We start from the raw sequence: 18,064 nt of genomic DNA, 5'->3' as shown, positions 1-18,064 counted from the left end.
CACCGTTGTCCCAGAAACATACTAGTAACTCGCCGCATATGCTACTGTCATCCAGATCATATCAGGCCATCTAGAGACACCAGTCGCCACGTAACCCTGTGGCTGGGGATTGGGTGTTCTATCCATTGCTACATAATGAAATATTTTTCTCATTTCTTGCAATGTGTGCTTCTAAAAATATTTCGGGTGTAACTTACTCATTTTGAGGATGTCAGTTGACATCGTGTGTGAAACGTTAGTAAAGCAACATCATTACAAATTACTTGGAATGTCATCAGTTACCCTTTTTAGTAAATTGAATAGTCCTGATCAATAACTCTTACGTTGCAGTGTTGCCACTGAAAAAAGCAAAATGTATTGCATGATAGGATTTAGACCCATAACAAGCAAAACAAAACCAGCACAACCGGTTCAAGAAAACTACCGAGTGATGTTAAAAAACTACGTTGCTTTAGGAATCTTCAGAAAGATCGTCTGAAGGGAATGAACATCTTTGTCTTGAGAGATTCGTTACGTAATGAACGAGTGAAGACGTTGGCAATCTCGTCTGAGTTGAACGAGGAGAAGGATCAGATGAAAATGCAGATGGAAAAGTTGATTGGCTTGAACAACAACGCAGAACACAACATGATTGTACTGAGAAAACGCTACGAGAACGCTGTTGTGCTCAGGAATGAGAGGTACGTAGGACATCTTAAATAGCCACTTTAACAGGCGAAGATCTTTCTTTATAAGGTTTGGCCAGACCCGTGCCAAATCTGTTTCTGAGCAATCGAGTGTAGCAAGAGTTGATCATGGCTGTGGAGTCGGGCGAAAAATATACGATTCCAACTTCTCGATTTATAACTGACCGACTCCGGCTTCAGTGTTGCCAGGTTTTTAAGATTAACAGATTTTGTTTTAATTTTGTTCTTTTCATATTTGTAGTTATAATTGCACTTAATTTGCGATCGACATTGTAACAACGACTTTCACAAAAACTGACAAGAACAAACACTTCCATTTTCCTATAAAGTTACAAAGTGCAAAACAGTGAACAAGAAACAATATTTTGAAATTATATTGCAAAGATTTTATTATTCGTCGTTTTGTATCAAGCCGGAGTCGACCTTTTTAACGATTCCGACTCCGGGCACACCAAAATCCCTCCGACTCCACAGCTCTCGAATTAACAACGATAGACACGTATTTTCGCCCATGATCCATGCCACAGAGCTTTCGACCGCTATTGTTTTTCAGTCATTTGCGCACTTACCTTTGTGCATTGAAAAAAAATTTAGCTGTCGCCAAGGATGTACATTGCGTAGAAGGAGCTTCTACACGGTGTCACATCTGGTAATGATCTTCACCGGATTAAATAGCTGTCTGAGGACATAACTTGATAAGATGAGGACTTTGTCGATTGTGATATACTCTTAAGAAATCAAAACCGCCAGAGAAATAAGAGTTTTTCACATCAATTTGCAGGGGTATACAACTGGTGGAGCGAGAAGAAGAGGTCTGCATCTTTTGTGAAAAATTTAACATGCAAGAGTCAATGATACGGAGTGGAGATGTTGCCATTCAAGAGGCACAAGAAGAAATAAGGTAAAGATTTCAAAAAAGGCATGATGCTGTACAAGCTTACGGTTACTTTTATTCCATGACAAACGTATTATATCTAACACCATACGTCATTTTTATATCCTTTTTACAGTGATGTTATTTCTGCGTTGGCCTGACGGTTGGTTACAGGCTGCACATGTCTGTGGCTTTTTCTTCCATCTATTCTATATGCACTTCGCCGCATTTGAGGCGACTTCATTCTGACGATAAGTGCCTGATGAGAGTCAGAGAAAAGTATTTCGTGCCTGGAACTCCTTTCTCGCCCCCCATAGGTTTTCACAACGCGTAGAAATTTGTCTAGCAAAATTAAATGCATATTTTTTTTTTAATTAAAAAAAAATGATAGGAACTTTCTTTGTTTATTTAACTTTATCTGAAGGTTTTTGACCGTGCAACGAGCTGAAGAAGAGCGGCAACTAAAACTGGGACGGAACTATGAACCGAATGTCAAACAACTCAACGACCAAGTCGTCACGTTGCAAATTGAAGTAAAATTAGAATATAAATGTAACACGTCTGTGGGCTGGTGCTGCGACAGTTTATCAAACGACATTTTATCGAAAGAACACGAATATCAACTGAAGCAGTATTCAACAACTCTGCAAAGAAAACTAAAGTAGTTAAAACTATTGCCTTACCATATTGGCAGGGTTTTTTTAGATAACACGTTGTTTTGGCTAATTTTACTACAATCCCTTTTTAGTGATTTTTCGTTCGATGAACTGTCCGGTCAAAGCACAGGCCAATGAACATATTTACAGCAGACCTTTTGTGAGATAGGCTGCGAGAGTTTATCTTCAGCTTTAGAAATCAGAGCTTCTAGCCTCGCCCGGTCTTCATTCATGGATTCGGAGGATGTTTACATTGATATATGTCCTAATTTTGTGTTTTTGTTCCAATTTAATAGGTTAGTTAAAACATCAGTTAAAAACCTAATTGCAAAAGTTTCATGTATGTCTGCTTGTTTAGGTTGTGAACACTGACAGTGACTCGATCACCAAAGCTTCTATATAAATTTTCTGCTTTTACTTTCGTGTGCTACGCTTGAACTATTTCAATATCAAGTGCCGCTGACTGAAATGCTTATATTTTACTTTTTTATCCAGACAGCAAAATCCATGTAAACAACAGTTGATTTGCTGTCTGGGTAAAGTCGGTCCACAACAATTTTACTCTTTCGGCTTCCGTTACTCCAGAACCGCTTTAGCCCGCAGCGGTAGAGTCTGTCTGAACCTCAGCTATTGAATATTGATCAAACTGTGTTAGTGTGTTTGTCACTGTTTCACTGACCTGAACGTACGGTGATCGGCAAAGGAAAAAAATTACCTTCAACTTCAACGAATAGTTGAACGTACGAATAGCAGTCATTAGTTGAAAGATGTGTTTGTTTTAAATCATAGCGTGGCACATAAAACGTTGTAGTCAATCTATGATGTCTTTATGGGTTCACTTAATCGTCGTTGACTGCGTTGTTGTCTGGGACAACAAAGTGAGCTTGTAGCCCTGTGTGGATCTTCAACAAAATCCCATGAATCATTAACCTGGTAAAGAACTGTTTTCTTTGCTACTTGATTAGAATCAATTGCAGTAGAGGAAGTGTTTCTGTGGTTTATTTCTTAAGATGCATCGTCCATTTTTGACAATCAATAGTAAGTTACTTCAAAAACATCAATATTTTATCCTTTAAGTTTTTTTGTTTGATTTACAGCTGTCTAGATATCAAGATAGAATGAGGGAGCTAGAAACCCAGTTGGAAACCCCCGACAGTTGCGACAGAATCGTTCTGTTACCAGGAAACGACCCCTCTCCCAAAGAACTCCAGGACCTGACAGAGAAAGTATTTTTGCATTATTTTCTCAGTTGTTACAGCCATCATAGGCCTACCTTAGGCACAGGAGGTACAAACATTTTAACATGGCCACTAGACCGATCATCAATTTTGTTTCGGCCTGATTGTGGTATAGACATTTAGAATGTTGGTAAACGCCTGTCCTGTAGAACATAAATTTCACGTTGAACCAGTGGATACCCTTTGCTTTACTTCCATCCTTTGGGAAATGATTTCCACTGCTCAATGAATAGGTCAGGTGATTTTGGTGACTGTGTTGGTAACTATAATACTGACACTGATGCTCGTTGGCGCCAGAGTGTAATGAAATAGAAGATGTGTTTTCCATCATTCTTCCATTCCATCGTAGAAATCTTACATTCAATCCCACCATTTTTTTCCCATCTTCCACCGATACTTTACTTTGTGATGTTTCTTGTAGCCTTCAAATGTTGACCAGGACCCATACAAGACCTGCACACGTTTAACATACACTACAGTGTACACTGCACAGTGCATTTGAATAAATAAACTGCAGAGAAAATACAGTGATCATTAAGGTGCGGATATAAAATGGTGTCGACATTTAAATGAAAAATTTAATCAAATTATTTTGCAATTTTTCAATGACATCAGTTGCGTATTTAAAAAAATCGATAGCACCAAGCTTTGTCGCAACAAAATTGAAAAGAAAATGAACAATTCGTTTGAGATATGAGAATTTCAAAAATAAAGGCGACGGACTGGGTCTTGTCCGATGGCAAACTTTTCTTTATTTGTTCGTGTTTGGAGTACGTACCTTATTTGTGGTTTCAAAAATGTTTCTTGTTTAAGACGCTCGCTTCAATTGTTGGCTATTTAACTATAATCAACAAATTGAAGCTAGATTTTCATAGAAGTTAGGTTTAAAAGGTTTGGTTTGAATTTAAGTTGAAAACCTACTGTTAATGACAACTGAAATAAGCTTTTTTTTGACGACGTTTTAACTTTCAAAACCTTTAATTGAGAGAAAGTGGACATATTTTCAACACAGAACATCTGCAGCCAACTTTTTTCCGTTTGTTGACTTTATGCTTCTGATAGGGACGGTACATTACGGGACGCGCAATTCCGTTGTTCCTTCAACATTAGAAGAGTCAATTGCCAATTTTACATTTTTTTTACGCTTTACTGCTGGCTTGCTTTCAACTAAAAACCTTAAATTACTTTAAAACCAACTTCACTCTTCTTATATAACCCATAAAAAGTAAAATATTTTGTAAAATACAAAAAAACGTAACCCTTCTAGTGTTGCGGATAAGCCAAAAGCGGATGAAGTTTCGCATCCCTATGATCTACAATCCCTAGCTTCTGAGTGCGAAAATTGTTGAAGCACGAAACGTCAAATAAACCAAAATTAAAGCACAAAAGTATTTAAAACCAAAGTACGAAAGTTTGAAAGCCGTACTTTGGTTTTTGAAGGCGCGTTACCAAGCACTGCCATGATATAGTGATAGAAAGTTATAATGGGATACTTGCAGTGCTGTGTCAAGGGGGGGGGCCAAGGGGGGCCCGGCCCCCGGGCCCACCATCTCAGGGGGCCCACAAGTAATAGACTTTTGCGCATCCGTGTCATGTTTTTTAGCTGCTAAAGTTTACTGCGTGTACTTCCATTGAGAAGATAATTTAGGTCCGATACCAATGAGATGCCGGGCCTGGGCCCTTGTACCAAAATATCTCAAAAATTACCATATTATCTTGAATCAAAGTTAAAATAGGCTGCGACAACATTAGTAAAATCATTTGTATTTGAAACAAAACAGGTTGGTTGCAATTGAATACTTGAAATCAAGAAGGGCCCAATTCCTACAAAGGTGTGTTTAAAATAAATGTGTTGTAGTTATTTTGTGATGGAATTTTAGGGGGCCCACAGGTAATAGACTTTTGCGTTTCAGTAACAATGTGTTTTTTAGTTGTTAAAGTTTACTGCGTGTAGCCTACTTGTCCATTAAGAAGATAATTTAGGCCCGGTACCAATGAGATGCTGGGCCCTTATACCAAAACATCTCTAAAAACACCACATTATCTTAAAGAAAAGTTAAAATATGACAACATTAGTAAAATTACCTGTATTTGAAATAAAACAGGTTGGTTGCAATTGAATACTTGAAGTCAAGACGGGCCCAATTCCCACAAAGGTGTGTTTAAGATAAATGTATTTTAATTATTTTGGTTGTTTATTTTTTCGTATTTTGTGGTAGAACTTTGGAATTGGCAACTGTTGAACTGAAACCACTTTATACACTGGTAGGATCACCATACTTTGTAAGCTACTGTTAAACCCGAAGTAGACAGCTCATTTTAAATTGATTGTCATAAATGGGAAAATTATATATGTAAGACATTTGCATAACTTTATTGCAATGCCTTGTCTAAATTTTGCAAAAGCATAGATTGAAACCCTTTTTTAGCATACCGGGTAAGGTGAAAGCGTTCATGTTTTGTAGGTTAGCTTCTCTTTAGCATAAACTTTAAGAGTGAGATACGATTGATTTTGAAGTCTGCCAATAACTAAACAAGACACATAAAATACTTTTTGTAATACTGGACTAGCTGAAAGTTTGGTTGGTCTATTGATATCCCTTTTAACAATATGTAAAGTATTTTTCTACATCTACTGTATAACTTGCAAGGTAAAAGTCTTTTTTGAAGTGTCATAAGCTGCATTAAGGCTGTTGCACTTTTGGCTTAACGTTTTGGTTTTACAGGGTGTTTTGTTTTCTTAAGCTTAACTTCAAAGTGAATGTTACTGGTTTACATGGTAGTCTAGTTCTAGAATGGTGTAACCTTGCTAAGTACCAAGATTTCATTCAGCATTTCATAAAGAAGATGTCTTGTTTGAACTACCGACATTCTTGCTTTGAACATTTCAGGTTTATAAACAAAACTCTCAAAGAGGAATTCTTTGAAATGGCTGACCATGGAGGTTTGTCAGAACCAAGCAAACTTTGCTTTGCCATTATTGCCATTGAAGTACATTCGTTTACTATGATTACCAATGGTGCAGACGTGCTGCAAAAGTTTTGCAGATGTTCCAAACAAGGGAATGTTTTTCTCAAAGCTCTTTGCATAATTTTTTTTCTCAAAAGTTATGTTGAGCCAAATGTTAAACCTTGAATGTACCAGAAACCATGAAGCATTTAATGCGATCTTTACCCATGTCTTTAATTGCTGTGGTAAGAACCAGATAAAGTGACCAGCAGGCCACAAGCTGAAGAACAACCACCAAACGTAAGGCAAGCAATTCAAAAACTGACCTCAACAAAGGTCAGCAAGTAATAAGCGGACAGCGGACATTGAGTAGTGTAATAATCAATTCACCTGCCTTTAGATGTAGGCCATAAAAATGTTTGTCTTATTTGTAGCCTATTCCATTTCTGCAGTCATATTTTGTTTACTGCTAAAAAATTGTAAACAGTAAACAAAATAGCATTTCTCATAGATTAATTAGCATTTCATTTTTAGCATTTACAATCCTGTAATTATAAATATCCCTGACTTTACAGAGGTAGCTATCGGCAAGTGTAACCAGCATACATTTAGATACCAGTATAATAAGTATTTTATGACAGTTACCAGGATTTTGTTTGTGATTTCAAATCGTTGCTGCTGTATATTTCATTTCTTTCATTCCAAGCAAAGATGAAGGTATAACTTGATAGACCTGTGTTTACTATAAATTATATTTCTGCTGTGTTCTGTACACTGCTGGGTTGATGGTTGTTTATGAAGTTATAAAAGTTTAACTAGGTAGTAGTTATTGTGCAGTAAGCATTACAACATTTCATTAAGCACCAGTAACCTATGAAGGCTTTCTGAGTACTGCAAAGTTGTCAGTGAGTAATGAAGCTGTTAGACCTTACCTAGAAACCTCTTAACTAGTGTTGCACTGTAAATATTGCTCCGTTTTGTTAAAGTTCATAGTAATTTTCTTATGTATGCTGTGATTCCTGTGAAGTAGTTGCAACATGTGATAAAGTTATTAAACTTCATCTACATAAGTCAGCATTCATGCCCATGCACCATTCCAATAACAGCTGTTTTTAGCATGACCAATGGTGTTTGCATATGAAAAAAATAATTACATGTAGTAAAGTTAATTCAACAGTTAGATTACAGCAACTGCTGCTCATAATAATTGTGCTTCTTAAATTCAACAACCACAATGTTCCAAAAATAAAGCAATTAATAAAAAAAAATGTTTTAGTGAAATATAGCATGATTATTGATTAACAACAGGTTTCTAATAATAGTGTATCTTGTGTGAGTAGGCCTAGTTAATAAACCATGTACGCCATTCTGTGCTGTTATAAATTACCACTATTCTGTTGTGAATTGAAAGTATATCACTAGATTGGTAACTACTGTTTTTATCATACTAAAGTTCCTGATTATGCGCATTTGAGTTTTGAGTACACTTGAGTTTTCATGTTAGTATTTTGAATGGGTACTTGGGTAGCTTTTTGAAAGTATTGTAATGGTGAGTGGTTTAATCAATCAATCACTGGTTTATGTTTTTTCACAAAATATTACACCAAATGCACTGGTACATTACATAAAAGTGAGAGAGGAAGGAAGCGAAAGACCTTATGAGGTCACCAAGTCAGCCTCCACCCCAGTGATCCTATAAGGCAAAACATAATTACCACTTGGTGAAAGTGTTAAAATGTTGTTTGTTAAAGCATTTGTGAATTCACTTTATTTTTTGCACTTCTAAACTGTTTTGCTATGTTATGGCTATACATTTAAAAATAATAGGTTAGTGAAATTTCAGATGCCAATTGTAATTTTTGGAAAAAATTGCTTTCAAATGTAACTAACCAATTTAAAATTCTCATAATTTTGTCAATTCTTGTCCGATATAAAAAATTGTATGAACTCAATGCGATAAACATGTCAAATTTTTATGCTAACTTCTACTGTGTGATATATACTGATATAAGATCTGGGTTGAATGACCCTTACGCTTCATGACCGTTGCCAGTATGTTTAGAAATCGTTAACACTTTTGGCTTTCATTGCAAGCAAAGGTGTAGCTATGACTTGATGGACCTGTGTTTGCTCTTATTTACATTTGTATTGTTTTCTCAACTGGTGAGAAAGTCTAGTGAAGTGAACCACCTTTCCATATCAGTGCAGTTAACATACACACTATATTATCATAAGTCTGCTTGCCGATAAGGGGCCCAAAATTATTTTGGCCCCGGGGCCCACCAAGGGCTTAACACAGCACTGGATACTTGTCTTTAATCTCATCATCAAAATCTTTCGTCTTTGGCATTTTCCATCTTCCATCCCATACCCTGGTTGGTACAGTGAACAGTCAACAAATTGCTGATAGCCAGATAAAACCTTTTATCGGCTTTCGTGCATTGCAACTGACATATCACCTCATAAAAATAACATAAAATAGCATTCAAACAAGTCCAAGCATTGTAATTTTTTAGTGTTATTTTTTTTCCTTGAGTAAGACAGCGTGTTTTTACAAGCTACACAACCTACCTCGACGTATCGCCTTTTTCTCACAAAGCTTCTTTCCAGCTCGAAATTCGATTGGCGAAAAAGGAAGAGGAAATCACGGAGCGTGAGTTGATTTTTCAGCAAACGACACGGTTGACTGATAAGCTGCGAAAGAAAATTGATTCCGGAAAGAATACCGCACTCACCCGAGCTAAGAAGGTTATAAAAAGTTCACGCAAGATCTCGTTTTTTTATCGTAGCCCGGTAGTTGACAATTTAGATTAAGTGGACGGGAAGGCAAGAAAGTCAATCTTCGTGACCACCTTCAGGCATGCCTTGAAGTGTCTTTCCAAAAGTACAGCCGCGTGCTCATGAGCGGTGTCAAACCGGCGAAATTTCGAACGCCGTGGTAATACTCTTACCACTCGACTATGCAATGACGAGAGGATTGTGTTCCGGAAATTAATGATAAACCACTACTGCCACAGCGACCCCGCAGCATCAGCCTAAAACAGGTCGTTTGTATCTACACTTGTGAAATAAACAGCAATCATGCTGCTGAAAGACCTAATCTAGTATATAAATTTATGTTACCACTTGTCACAGTGTAACATTACGCAAGCTCGTTTGAAAGAGTCAAGCAGGAAGATGATGAGTTTGATATCGGAGCTCGCAATGAAACAAGCGAACGCTTTGGAGCTTCAACAGCAAGCGAGAGCCATGAGAATGCAAGTGCAACAGTGCTACTCACAGATGGAACAGGTAGGCTGCGATCGTTTGAAGAACGAAACGGAAATAATGCACCGAAGTCACGGTTAGAAGTTTCGTCAAGACGTAAATTATTCAAACAACATCTCAATCAGAAAGTTAAATTTTTTTGTCGAAAAAATGATTGTCATGACCGTGCCTAATTATATTCATCGATACATAATATTTTTATATTTTTGCTTAGGTGTCTTAAACCATAACAGTTTTGGTATCTTTTGTTGATTTGTTGCTGAATTTTATTTCCGCAATATCGTTTTTTTTTTTTTTTTGGAACTCTGACAACGAAAAATCAATTGAATTGATATACAGACTTAGATTTTTGTATTTTTTCACGAAAACTATCCCTTGAAGGTTTTGTGTGGTAAAAGATATAGGCTAAAATAATGGAGCGGGATGGGTTTTTAAATACCGGTACTAAAAGTTAGGGTTTGTATTTTCATTAGAGCTTTTGTCTCCCTTAGATATTAAAACCCCAGCATAGCTACATGTCCATTTGAATAAATCCACCCATCTTAAAACAGCTGCAATCTACCTCCCCAAAAACAGTGAGCGGTGTTTCATGATCCATTCAACTTTCGGTTATTTTAACCGAATTAGTCTGTTCTTACCCATACAGGAAAGTTCGTCATTTTTACATTGATTTAATGTCTTTAGACCTAAGCGCTAACACTTTTTGTTTTTTCAGGGTGAGCCGCCGAGTGACGGCTTTGCTAGAGAATGGGAAAAATTGATGAAGGCAAACGAGAAGAAAAAACTTGCTGAACTTAAGCAGTTTCTGGTAGGGGCTTTAGACTTTTGTTTCTCGGTTGGTTTTGAATCTTTATCTTCGGGCTGACAAACACTCTAATAGTTTGATTCCTGGTAGTTTCTCAGGCTTGAACCACTGACGCAGGGCCGGTTACCGAGATTGTCAGAGTGAAGCTTCCGATTGTTATTGCAGTGTTTTTGCCGGGAAATTAGGGATAAATCAACTACTTATAGTTATAGATATCCCTGCGGGAAATTATTCCATCCACTAGTTGCCGCTGAATCGAGAGCAGTCCTGAAATACGTTGCTCAAGCGCACACAGCTCGAGAGCCGAACCAGCGCCGCTTGATCTTAAATCACACGCTTAACCACTGAGCTAATGGGGCGGACAACTGCCTTGTCGTTCAAGGATCCATTTTTCGCTAACCGTTTTGTTCAGGCCACTTCACTGTTGTTAGTTGTAAGAAGGCGTGGAATGGCAACATGATTTAGCCTAGAAAAATATAAAATAAAGCCGAGATTAAAGAAAAAAATAAATGGAAGAAAAAGCGCCCCACACTGTCATCAAACCAGTTTTGTGAAGAATACAAAAATATTCGTTACTTTTTGGCAGTAAAAGTTCATAATTCAGTTGAAAATCCTGGTATATGTCTAAAAACATATGTTTGACTCTTATATTGAATTGTTGATCGGCTCAAAGTCAGATGGGTCACCGGGAAAGCTTCCGAATTCTCGGCGGGCCATTTAATTAGATAAACCGGCAATCGTAAGTCAAGATTAGAAGGTCGGAAAACAGTCAACTTGATATCTGTTTTGAAACGTATCTTTCTAAGATGCAAATGCTTTTAATACTAAATGTCGTACTCGTATACCATTTCCACAACAAATGACATAAAGCGCTTCTTTCAAGTACAGTAATTCAAAGCGGAAACTTAGCGTTAAAAATAAAATTTTGGGTTATCATGTCCCACGATCACAACCACCTCGAGAACAATGTTTCTGTTATTCCAGCTGATGCAAAAATTGTAAAAGCAAATTCAATTTAGTGATAAGCGAAACACGTGCGTTCAATTTACTTGTCGGTCACTCGCCTCTACTAAACATTTGAATAGGGAAGTCGTTTTTGGCGAACGTCAGAGGGACGTGTGATAAAAACAAGCTAACTTGCTAGGTTATTTTTTTTTTACTTTCAGAGGTATTTTTCAAGATATATTTTTCAGATATAGGACACATTTTTATGGTGCTCTTTGCTGGAAAGATTTAAAAAAAAAATCTTTTAAAATTAGCTTCAGCAATTTGTTTCGAGCTATTTTTCTAAATCTTTTATACAACTCTTTTTTGTCCAGAACGAGCAGGAAGAGATGCAATTCCAACTTCCTGGTGGATATACAACGACAGCCGATCCTCGCCCTAACGCTTACATTCCTGATGTTGAAAATGAGCTGCCTATTCCGAAGCCTTACGGCTCTCTGGCACCTTTCAAGCCCACGGAACCAGGTTCCTCGATGAGACACTACAGGAAACCTTCACTGTACTCCATTGATTTTTAAAGATTTATCTCGCAATTTGTTTCTTAAATATTTTTACGCAAAAGCATGTTCTGTTATTGAGTACCGTATATGCTAGTAACCTTTCATAATACCGTACTTTAAGTTTATGGCCTGAACCAGAACTTTGTTTCCATTGCATGCGTAACTTCAAATTGCGAAATGGAGCTTCTGTTGACCCCAAAGTAGGCTGCAAATAGCTTGCACGATTTTGTTTTTCTGTAATGGGCTCACCATCATTGCAATTTCATCTCCATTGTGAATAGCAAGTGCGCAATACGTTTCACCAATCGAGCATGTCATTTTGCATCCAATATTGAATAAACCGCACTTTTCGAAACCTTTTACTGTTTTCTCTACTGCAGCACAAGCAACTAATAGCTGGAGGGCTAATTTATTTGCAAAACACAGTGTAGGCTAACTTATCGGATCAAAAAAAATACATTGAAATGAACGGGGTTCACTAAACTACAACTTTAAATTCATAATCACAGCCATGACCAGAAATCTGTTTTACAATGGGAAGTTGCGGAGTGGATGTGGTTAAGGATATTGTCTGAAGTTCAGTTCTCTGTGCATCTGGCACAAGACCAAAGGCTCCATACACATCATACAAATGCAGTCGTCGCAAATGCTTCCCTGCAAGTAACAAAGAAGGTTATACGTAGAAAGACTCAGCCTCTGATTAACTTTACACAACACAGTCTCAATTTAATTGCATGAAAGTGTGTAGTTAATCACAATTGTAATTGATCCAACTCTGCTGTGAAGCGAATTGATCAGTGGGTCTGTTTCAGCAGATATCAGCATAAGCTTCCACAAACTAGGGAACGACAAAGCAGGCTTAGAAACGGTTACATTGTAGTTCGTAGGAACCAGATCTTCGTGTATTAATAACTAGTTTATTTTATCAGGCAGTTGATACAGAATGCTATAACTTACAACGCAACTATTACTGGAAGGTTTTAACATCAAGCAATTTCTTTATAAAGAATTTTTCCGTGGGGGATAATCTTTTTTGATAAATTTTGTTCAACCTGATACTTATTTAAGGATTTTTACCGATTGTTTATTTACTGCAAATAACAATGCTGCAAGTTATGGGAAATTTTGTTTAAAGAAAAGACGTGGTAGACAACCACTAACCTGAATGTGATGATCCGCCCTTATCTTAGTCCTGAGCGGAACAAGAGTAGGCAGACCACACCATCCTAAGCAACATGTTTCTTCGTATCTTGCTGCGATCCAACAGGCCAAGCAGCAAGGACAACATGCTCCTAAAATACCTTCCAAAAATATGTAGCCTATTGGTAAGATGCAACAGCTTGGTTTAACGTTTTGGCATAACTGTAACTATTATTTTTCTAGATTTAAATTAGCTTTTGCCGTTTACATTCAATACAATTTTATAAGTCAAATTTATTCAGAACCATCCTTACAGCGAATGACACTACACGTCTTAAGACGTTGAATCAATGTAAAAAATTGCAGCAGCCAGTGGCTAAATAAGTAACATCTCATTATTTGATAGTAGGCTATAAAAATAAAATAATGTCGAAATTAAATAGTCGTTACATAGCCCACTGCCAGTGATGTACGTGCATACAAAAAATATTGACGCCGTCAGCGTAAATGCAAACGTTCGAAAAACCATACGCCGTATGCCTCAACGTAACATGTAAAAAAAGTTGGCGGCGTCAGCGCATAGGCCCTACACTAGCGTAAACTCATTTTGTTTGCTAGGTGCCAAACATTCACGCGGTATAAACCACTCGAAACAAACAAGTTTTATTTTGAATTTCCACGAAGAAACACAAGCATCTGAAAGTGTTCATCTGACATTTTGATGCGTTTTGGTTTCAATATGTCTTTGCTCATTGAAAACATTCTTTCAACTGCAGCGCTGGAAGGTGTTGGCGTGTTGTAGCGAAAAAAAGATATTAAAAAGTATGCGTTGACGCTATGCGCTAAAACTTTACGGCGTAGCCTCATCAAGCGACAACTATCCAAAAAAATGTGGCCGTAAGCGTTAGCGTAAACAAAGTCTACGCCGCAAGCAGAGATGGGCGTGATCTTGATCTTGAAGATCAAGATCGTGATCTTAAAGATAACTTTTTTTTTGGTGATCTTGATCTTGATCTAAGATCACTTTTTTTTGTGTGATTTTGATCTTGAAGAACAATAAGATCAAGATCACTTAAAAATGAAGTTTACTTACTAGATGGAGGCATTTTTTTAGAACTCGTACTGTACAAAATAGTTAGTGGCAACTACTAACATTAAGCCACTATTAATAGGCTATAATATGTGTCCAACAAAAGACGATTTAAAGTCTCCATCTAATCTGGTCAGTGTTGCCATTTCAAAATTGAAAAAATTTTCTATGTTGGTCATAATAAAGAAGTCAACTTCCGTGTACTTTATGTTGACGTATACTAAAAAATGACTTAACTTTGTTCACAATTTCCATGTGTGAATTTTAAAGAAATGTTTGCTTTCTTTGACCCAATTTTAGATGTTTCAAAAGTCTCGAATGGCAGTGTTAAAAAATCTGGACTCCAGCTGACTTAAAGTGGATTATTGCAGCAAATCAACCAGACCAAGACTTGTATAGAGTCTGAGTATGGAGCGGCTTGGCTGACCGCAAACCTCTGAACGTTTTTGAAAGCAGACAACAGTATCAAGGTTGCCAGATGGGTAAATGGTGCAATAAACATTGACATAATGCAGTGAAAGTTAAAACTACTTAGTAACAGCAATAAAAACTCCCACATGAACCAGACAAAAATTTGGTAAAATATGATGCAGTTCAAAGCTTATTTTTATTTATTTATTATAAATAAAAAGTATAAAACTAATTGCAAATTTTACGACTTTTTCAGAACTACTGTAATTACCCTCAGCCTTGAGTGTGACGTTGCGATTCTACGCAAACTACGTTAACAATTGATAGGCCTAATAGCAACGCAGTCACTAACTTATTACAATTCTTAACCCAGCGATCGAGTAGTTAAAAGTAAAAGTTAGCAATACCAACTACCTTTTCCAAGGTTGCTTATAGCAATTATTTTTTGCAACATCATTGATCAAAAACTTCATTTTTTTTCAAGTACACAAAAAGTGATTTTGAAAGTGATCTTGATCTTCAAGATCACGATCTTGATCTTTAAGATCACATAGTTTGGTGATCTTGATCTTCAAGATCACCTATTCTTGGTGATCTTGATCTTGATCTTCAAGATCACCAATACTGGTGATCTTGCCCATCTCTGGCCACAAGTCTACAGCGTAGAATTTGCGGCGTATACGTAGGCTACATCTCTGCCCACTGCCAATGTTTTTTAACTAAATAAAATAGTGATAAGTCAATGTTTTTGGACTTTAAAATTTTGGCTTTGTTTTGTACAGTTGTAGCCTACTTTTTGTATGCAATATCTCATGTAGGCCACGCACGCCAGTGTGGTAGCCTAATTACAATACGTTTAAAAAATTTAACTTTTTGGTTCACTTTTGACTTGACATTAATTTTTCTGCTCGTGCAATGTAGGACAACCCATGGCTCACTTTCAACTTGAGATATTCTATCTCACTAGGCCTATATTGTACAAAGATGTTACACTCACACCAATGTTCGATAGGACAATACAGACTCAGAAACTGCAATAGATCAAGTCTCTTTCAGGCCTATATTTTACATGGTCACAAGACTGATTCAACCTTAAAGGATATAATTTACTATGCCAGAAACTTACAGCTTGGAAGATTTTGAAAGCAATCGCACAGCGAAGTAGACCAATTTTTATAAGGTTTGATAAATCGAGTTGGAATTGCAGACCCCTGAGTGTTAGGATACCCTCCAGTATTTCCATTGTTGATAACCATTGTCTGTTGCGTCACTGGCTGTGGTTGAGTAACTATGACGTTTGGTGGAGCTGTGGAAATATAGATATTCATTATTTAGCAACAAAATCATTGATGAATCAGCAAAGACAGTGACGTAGCTAGAAAGAAAATTTTAGAAGGTCAAAGCAAGTGGTAGGGGAACATTTCAATATATGAAGAGTCCAGGTGCATAACGATCAAACTCCGTTATTTGTGATTTTTAGATTTTACCATCTCCCGTTGTGTTGACATCGAAAGTTTTATGTAGCAGCTTTTTTTGCGGCAAAACGATCAATATCTTTCAAAATAGTGCTTTAAAGGTGGTTTTGGTAGTTTGATCGTTTTGCGTCTGGGCTCTTCATTTGCAGTAACGAGTTAGTATAAAAATATAGCTACTGTATGCAGCCAAACATTTATGAAATGTTAACAAGTAATCTTTTTAACAGAATCATTTCCTGTACAAAGTTGTACGAAACTCAGCACGTCAAAGAGTATATGATTGTATTTATTTTTGACATACAAGTTATATTTATAGTAAGTTTAAACCCTTTTGCGACCCACTGTGGATGGTCTCGCGACCCAAATTTGAGTCGCGACTCACTATATTTGCGGATCCCTGGTTTAGAACCTCGCATATCATAGACAAATTAGGCTAAAAGCGAATAGCAGAAATTGTTATATTGCAAAATGTGCAGTAACTTACATGACCTTAATAGGGCATCCGCCCCTTCTGCACCCCGTTTCCGGCGCCCCGTCGGTTTCACTGTAGATGTGCTATTGTTAATGTGAAAATTGTTTGTAGTCTATTTATTTATTTCGCTTTCGTAATGTTGATAGTTTGAAATTTGTTTTGTTTATTGGTCTATATATTATTTAGGCCTACAGCCACTTCTTATGTTTTGATTGCTTGCTTGTGGACACGCCAAGAAGAAAGTGTTTTCAAAAGGTCCATGTTTTTGGATTTGGGAACCCCCCTTGAAAATGCCTGGCTACGGGCATGATATTGATCACCATACATGCAAAAAGACAAAAACAAACAATTCAAGAATGATCACAATAACTCAGTTAACAGATAATGCTGTTGTTATGACTTCTTTAAATTGTGTTGTGGTCTTAAGTTTATTTATTCCTTTTGTACGTTGAGATATTTTACTAAAGATTTGACAGCAAGATACACTAATGACTAATGAGGCCAAATTTTAAAAAACAAATGATGAAACAAATTCGTATTGCTTCTTTCACGGACTTGTATTTGCATATACATCAAGCAGCATACTAAATAGGCTATATTAACTTGTAATTATCTACTTAGCTCAATATTAAGCTATATTGTATACATGGATTGAGTGTTAAAAATAACTAGTAACGATAGAGTATGGTAATGGTAATGTTGTTTGCCTTAATATAAATCCTTTTGTCGAAGCGGTTGTTGCCAAAGTTCGCTTTTTAAAGGAACAGTTTTAATAGATTAACATGCGTTAGCCTACCTCTCACAAAAAAACTACATAGGCTGCACTACTTAGTTTTTGAAGCTGTTACCAACTCACTGTAACCTCAAAACGATTCTCAGCAAAGGAATTGTTCAAAAGTAAGTCAACTAATCTAGCATCAGACCACATTTAAATAGACAAAGACTGCATGCGACAGTCCCTTTAGCAAAAATTGCAGGCTCACCAGACGCAGGCGGAGGGGCAGATTGGTACACCACGGGTGGCGCATGGATCCTGGGCGGGTTCACTTGATATTGTGGGGGCTGTTGTGGCCACATTTCGGTTGGTTTCACTCAACAAAAAATAAACTAAAAACTTAGGATTTTCAAAAACGGAAAAAGTTGTAAGAAATAAACTAAAGCAAATGCGACAAAACCTAGTCAAAGAAGGAATTTGTTAAAGGCTCATCATTCCTAGGAAGTTGTAAACTTGAATGAACGCTTAAAATTAAACTGATAATCTAGTTTCCAAATCGAAATATTGAGCTTTTTTGTAGTAATTGGTTCCCGGCTTTGAATTTGGTAATAAATTTTAGGGTTAGCTTTTTAGAAAAAAGTTGTCAAACCTAAATCCAAGCCCTTAACTTACTCTATTAGATGTTTTCCTTGAAAATCTTCTTACTGAAAGATTTCAAGCTATAGAATGAAACTTATTTAAAACTTCAAGCCATTTACTTAGTCTTTTTAAAACGAGACCA

The 18,064-nt window shown here is 36.8% G+C and overlaps 2 protein-coding genes across 3 annotated transcripts in view; one reads left to right on the top strand and one right to left on the bottom strand.

Annotated features, from left to right (window-relative positions):
* Nucleotides 1-12,329, top strand: part of LOC145787697 (coiled-coil domain-containing protein 146-like) — a 32,003-nt gene extending 19,674 nt beyond the window's left edge. For both annotated transcript variants that reach the window (XM_082599498.1, XM_082599497.1), the window contains exons 14-21: nucleotides 456-680; nucleotides 1,468-1,587; nucleotides 1,985-2,093; nucleotides 3,314-3,442; nucleotides 9,014-9,151; nucleotides 9,539-9,694; nucleotides 10,386-10,478; nucleotides 11,795-12,329. In XM_082599498.1, coding sequence (XP_082455624.1) covers nucleotides 456-680; nucleotides 1,468-1,587; nucleotides 1,985-2,093; nucleotides 3,314-3,442; nucleotides 9,014-9,151; nucleotides 9,539-9,694; nucleotides 10,386-10,478; nucleotides 11,795-11,998 — 1,174 coding nt within the window. In that variant the 3' untranslated portion in view covers nucleotides 11,999-12,329. The remainder of the gene's footprint in view (nucleotides 1-455; nucleotides 681-1,467; nucleotides 1,588-1,984; nucleotides 2,094-3,313; nucleotides 3,443-9,013; nucleotides 9,152-9,538; nucleotides 9,695-10,385; nucleotides 10,479-11,794) is intronic.
* A 125-nt stretch (nucleotides 12,330-12,454) lies between these two features.
* On the bottom strand, nucleotides 12,455-17,713 carry LOC145787092 (cornifelin homolog B-like). The gene is made up of 4 exons (XM_082598809.1): nucleotides 17,552-17,713; nucleotides 15,748-15,927; nucleotides 13,142-13,281; nucleotides 12,455-12,634 (listed from the first exon to the last, which is right to left on the bottom strand). The coding sequence occupies exons 1-4, from the start codon at nucleotides 17,643-17,645 to the stop codon at nucleotides 12,539-12,541; spliced, it is 510 nt and encodes a 169-aa protein (XP_082454935.1). The 5' UTR covers nucleotides 17,646-17,713; the 3' UTR covers nucleotides 12,455-12,538.
* Nucleotides 17,714-18,064: the final 351 nt, after the last annotated feature.

Source organism: Aplidium turbinatum, chromosome 18, assembly GCF_918807975.1.
Source record: "Aplidium turbinatum chromosome 18, kaAplTurb1.1, whole genome shotgun sequence".
NCBI lineage: Eukaryota > Metazoa > Chordata > Ascidiacea > Aplousobranchia > Polyclinidae > Aplidium > Aplidium turbinatum.
The sequence above is the reverse complement of the archived record's forward strand: the minus strand, read 5'-3'. Positions and strand labels throughout refer to the sequence as shown.

Excerpts from the sequence above, each read along its gene's own strand:
- LOC145787092 (XM_082598809.1), bottom strand. The coding sequence starts at position 17,645 with ATGTGGCCACAACAGCCCCCACAATATCAAGTGAACCCGCCCAGGATC. Across the intron at positions 13,282-15,747 it reads CTTTCAAAATCTTCCAAGCT|GTATTTTAGGAGCATGTTGT; the intron begins GTAAGTTTCTGG and ends TATTTTTGGAAG. Across the intron at positions 12,635-13,141 it reads GGGCGGATCATCACATTCAG|GGAAGCATTTGCGACGACTG; the intron begins GTTAGTGGTTGT and ends TGTTACTTGCAG.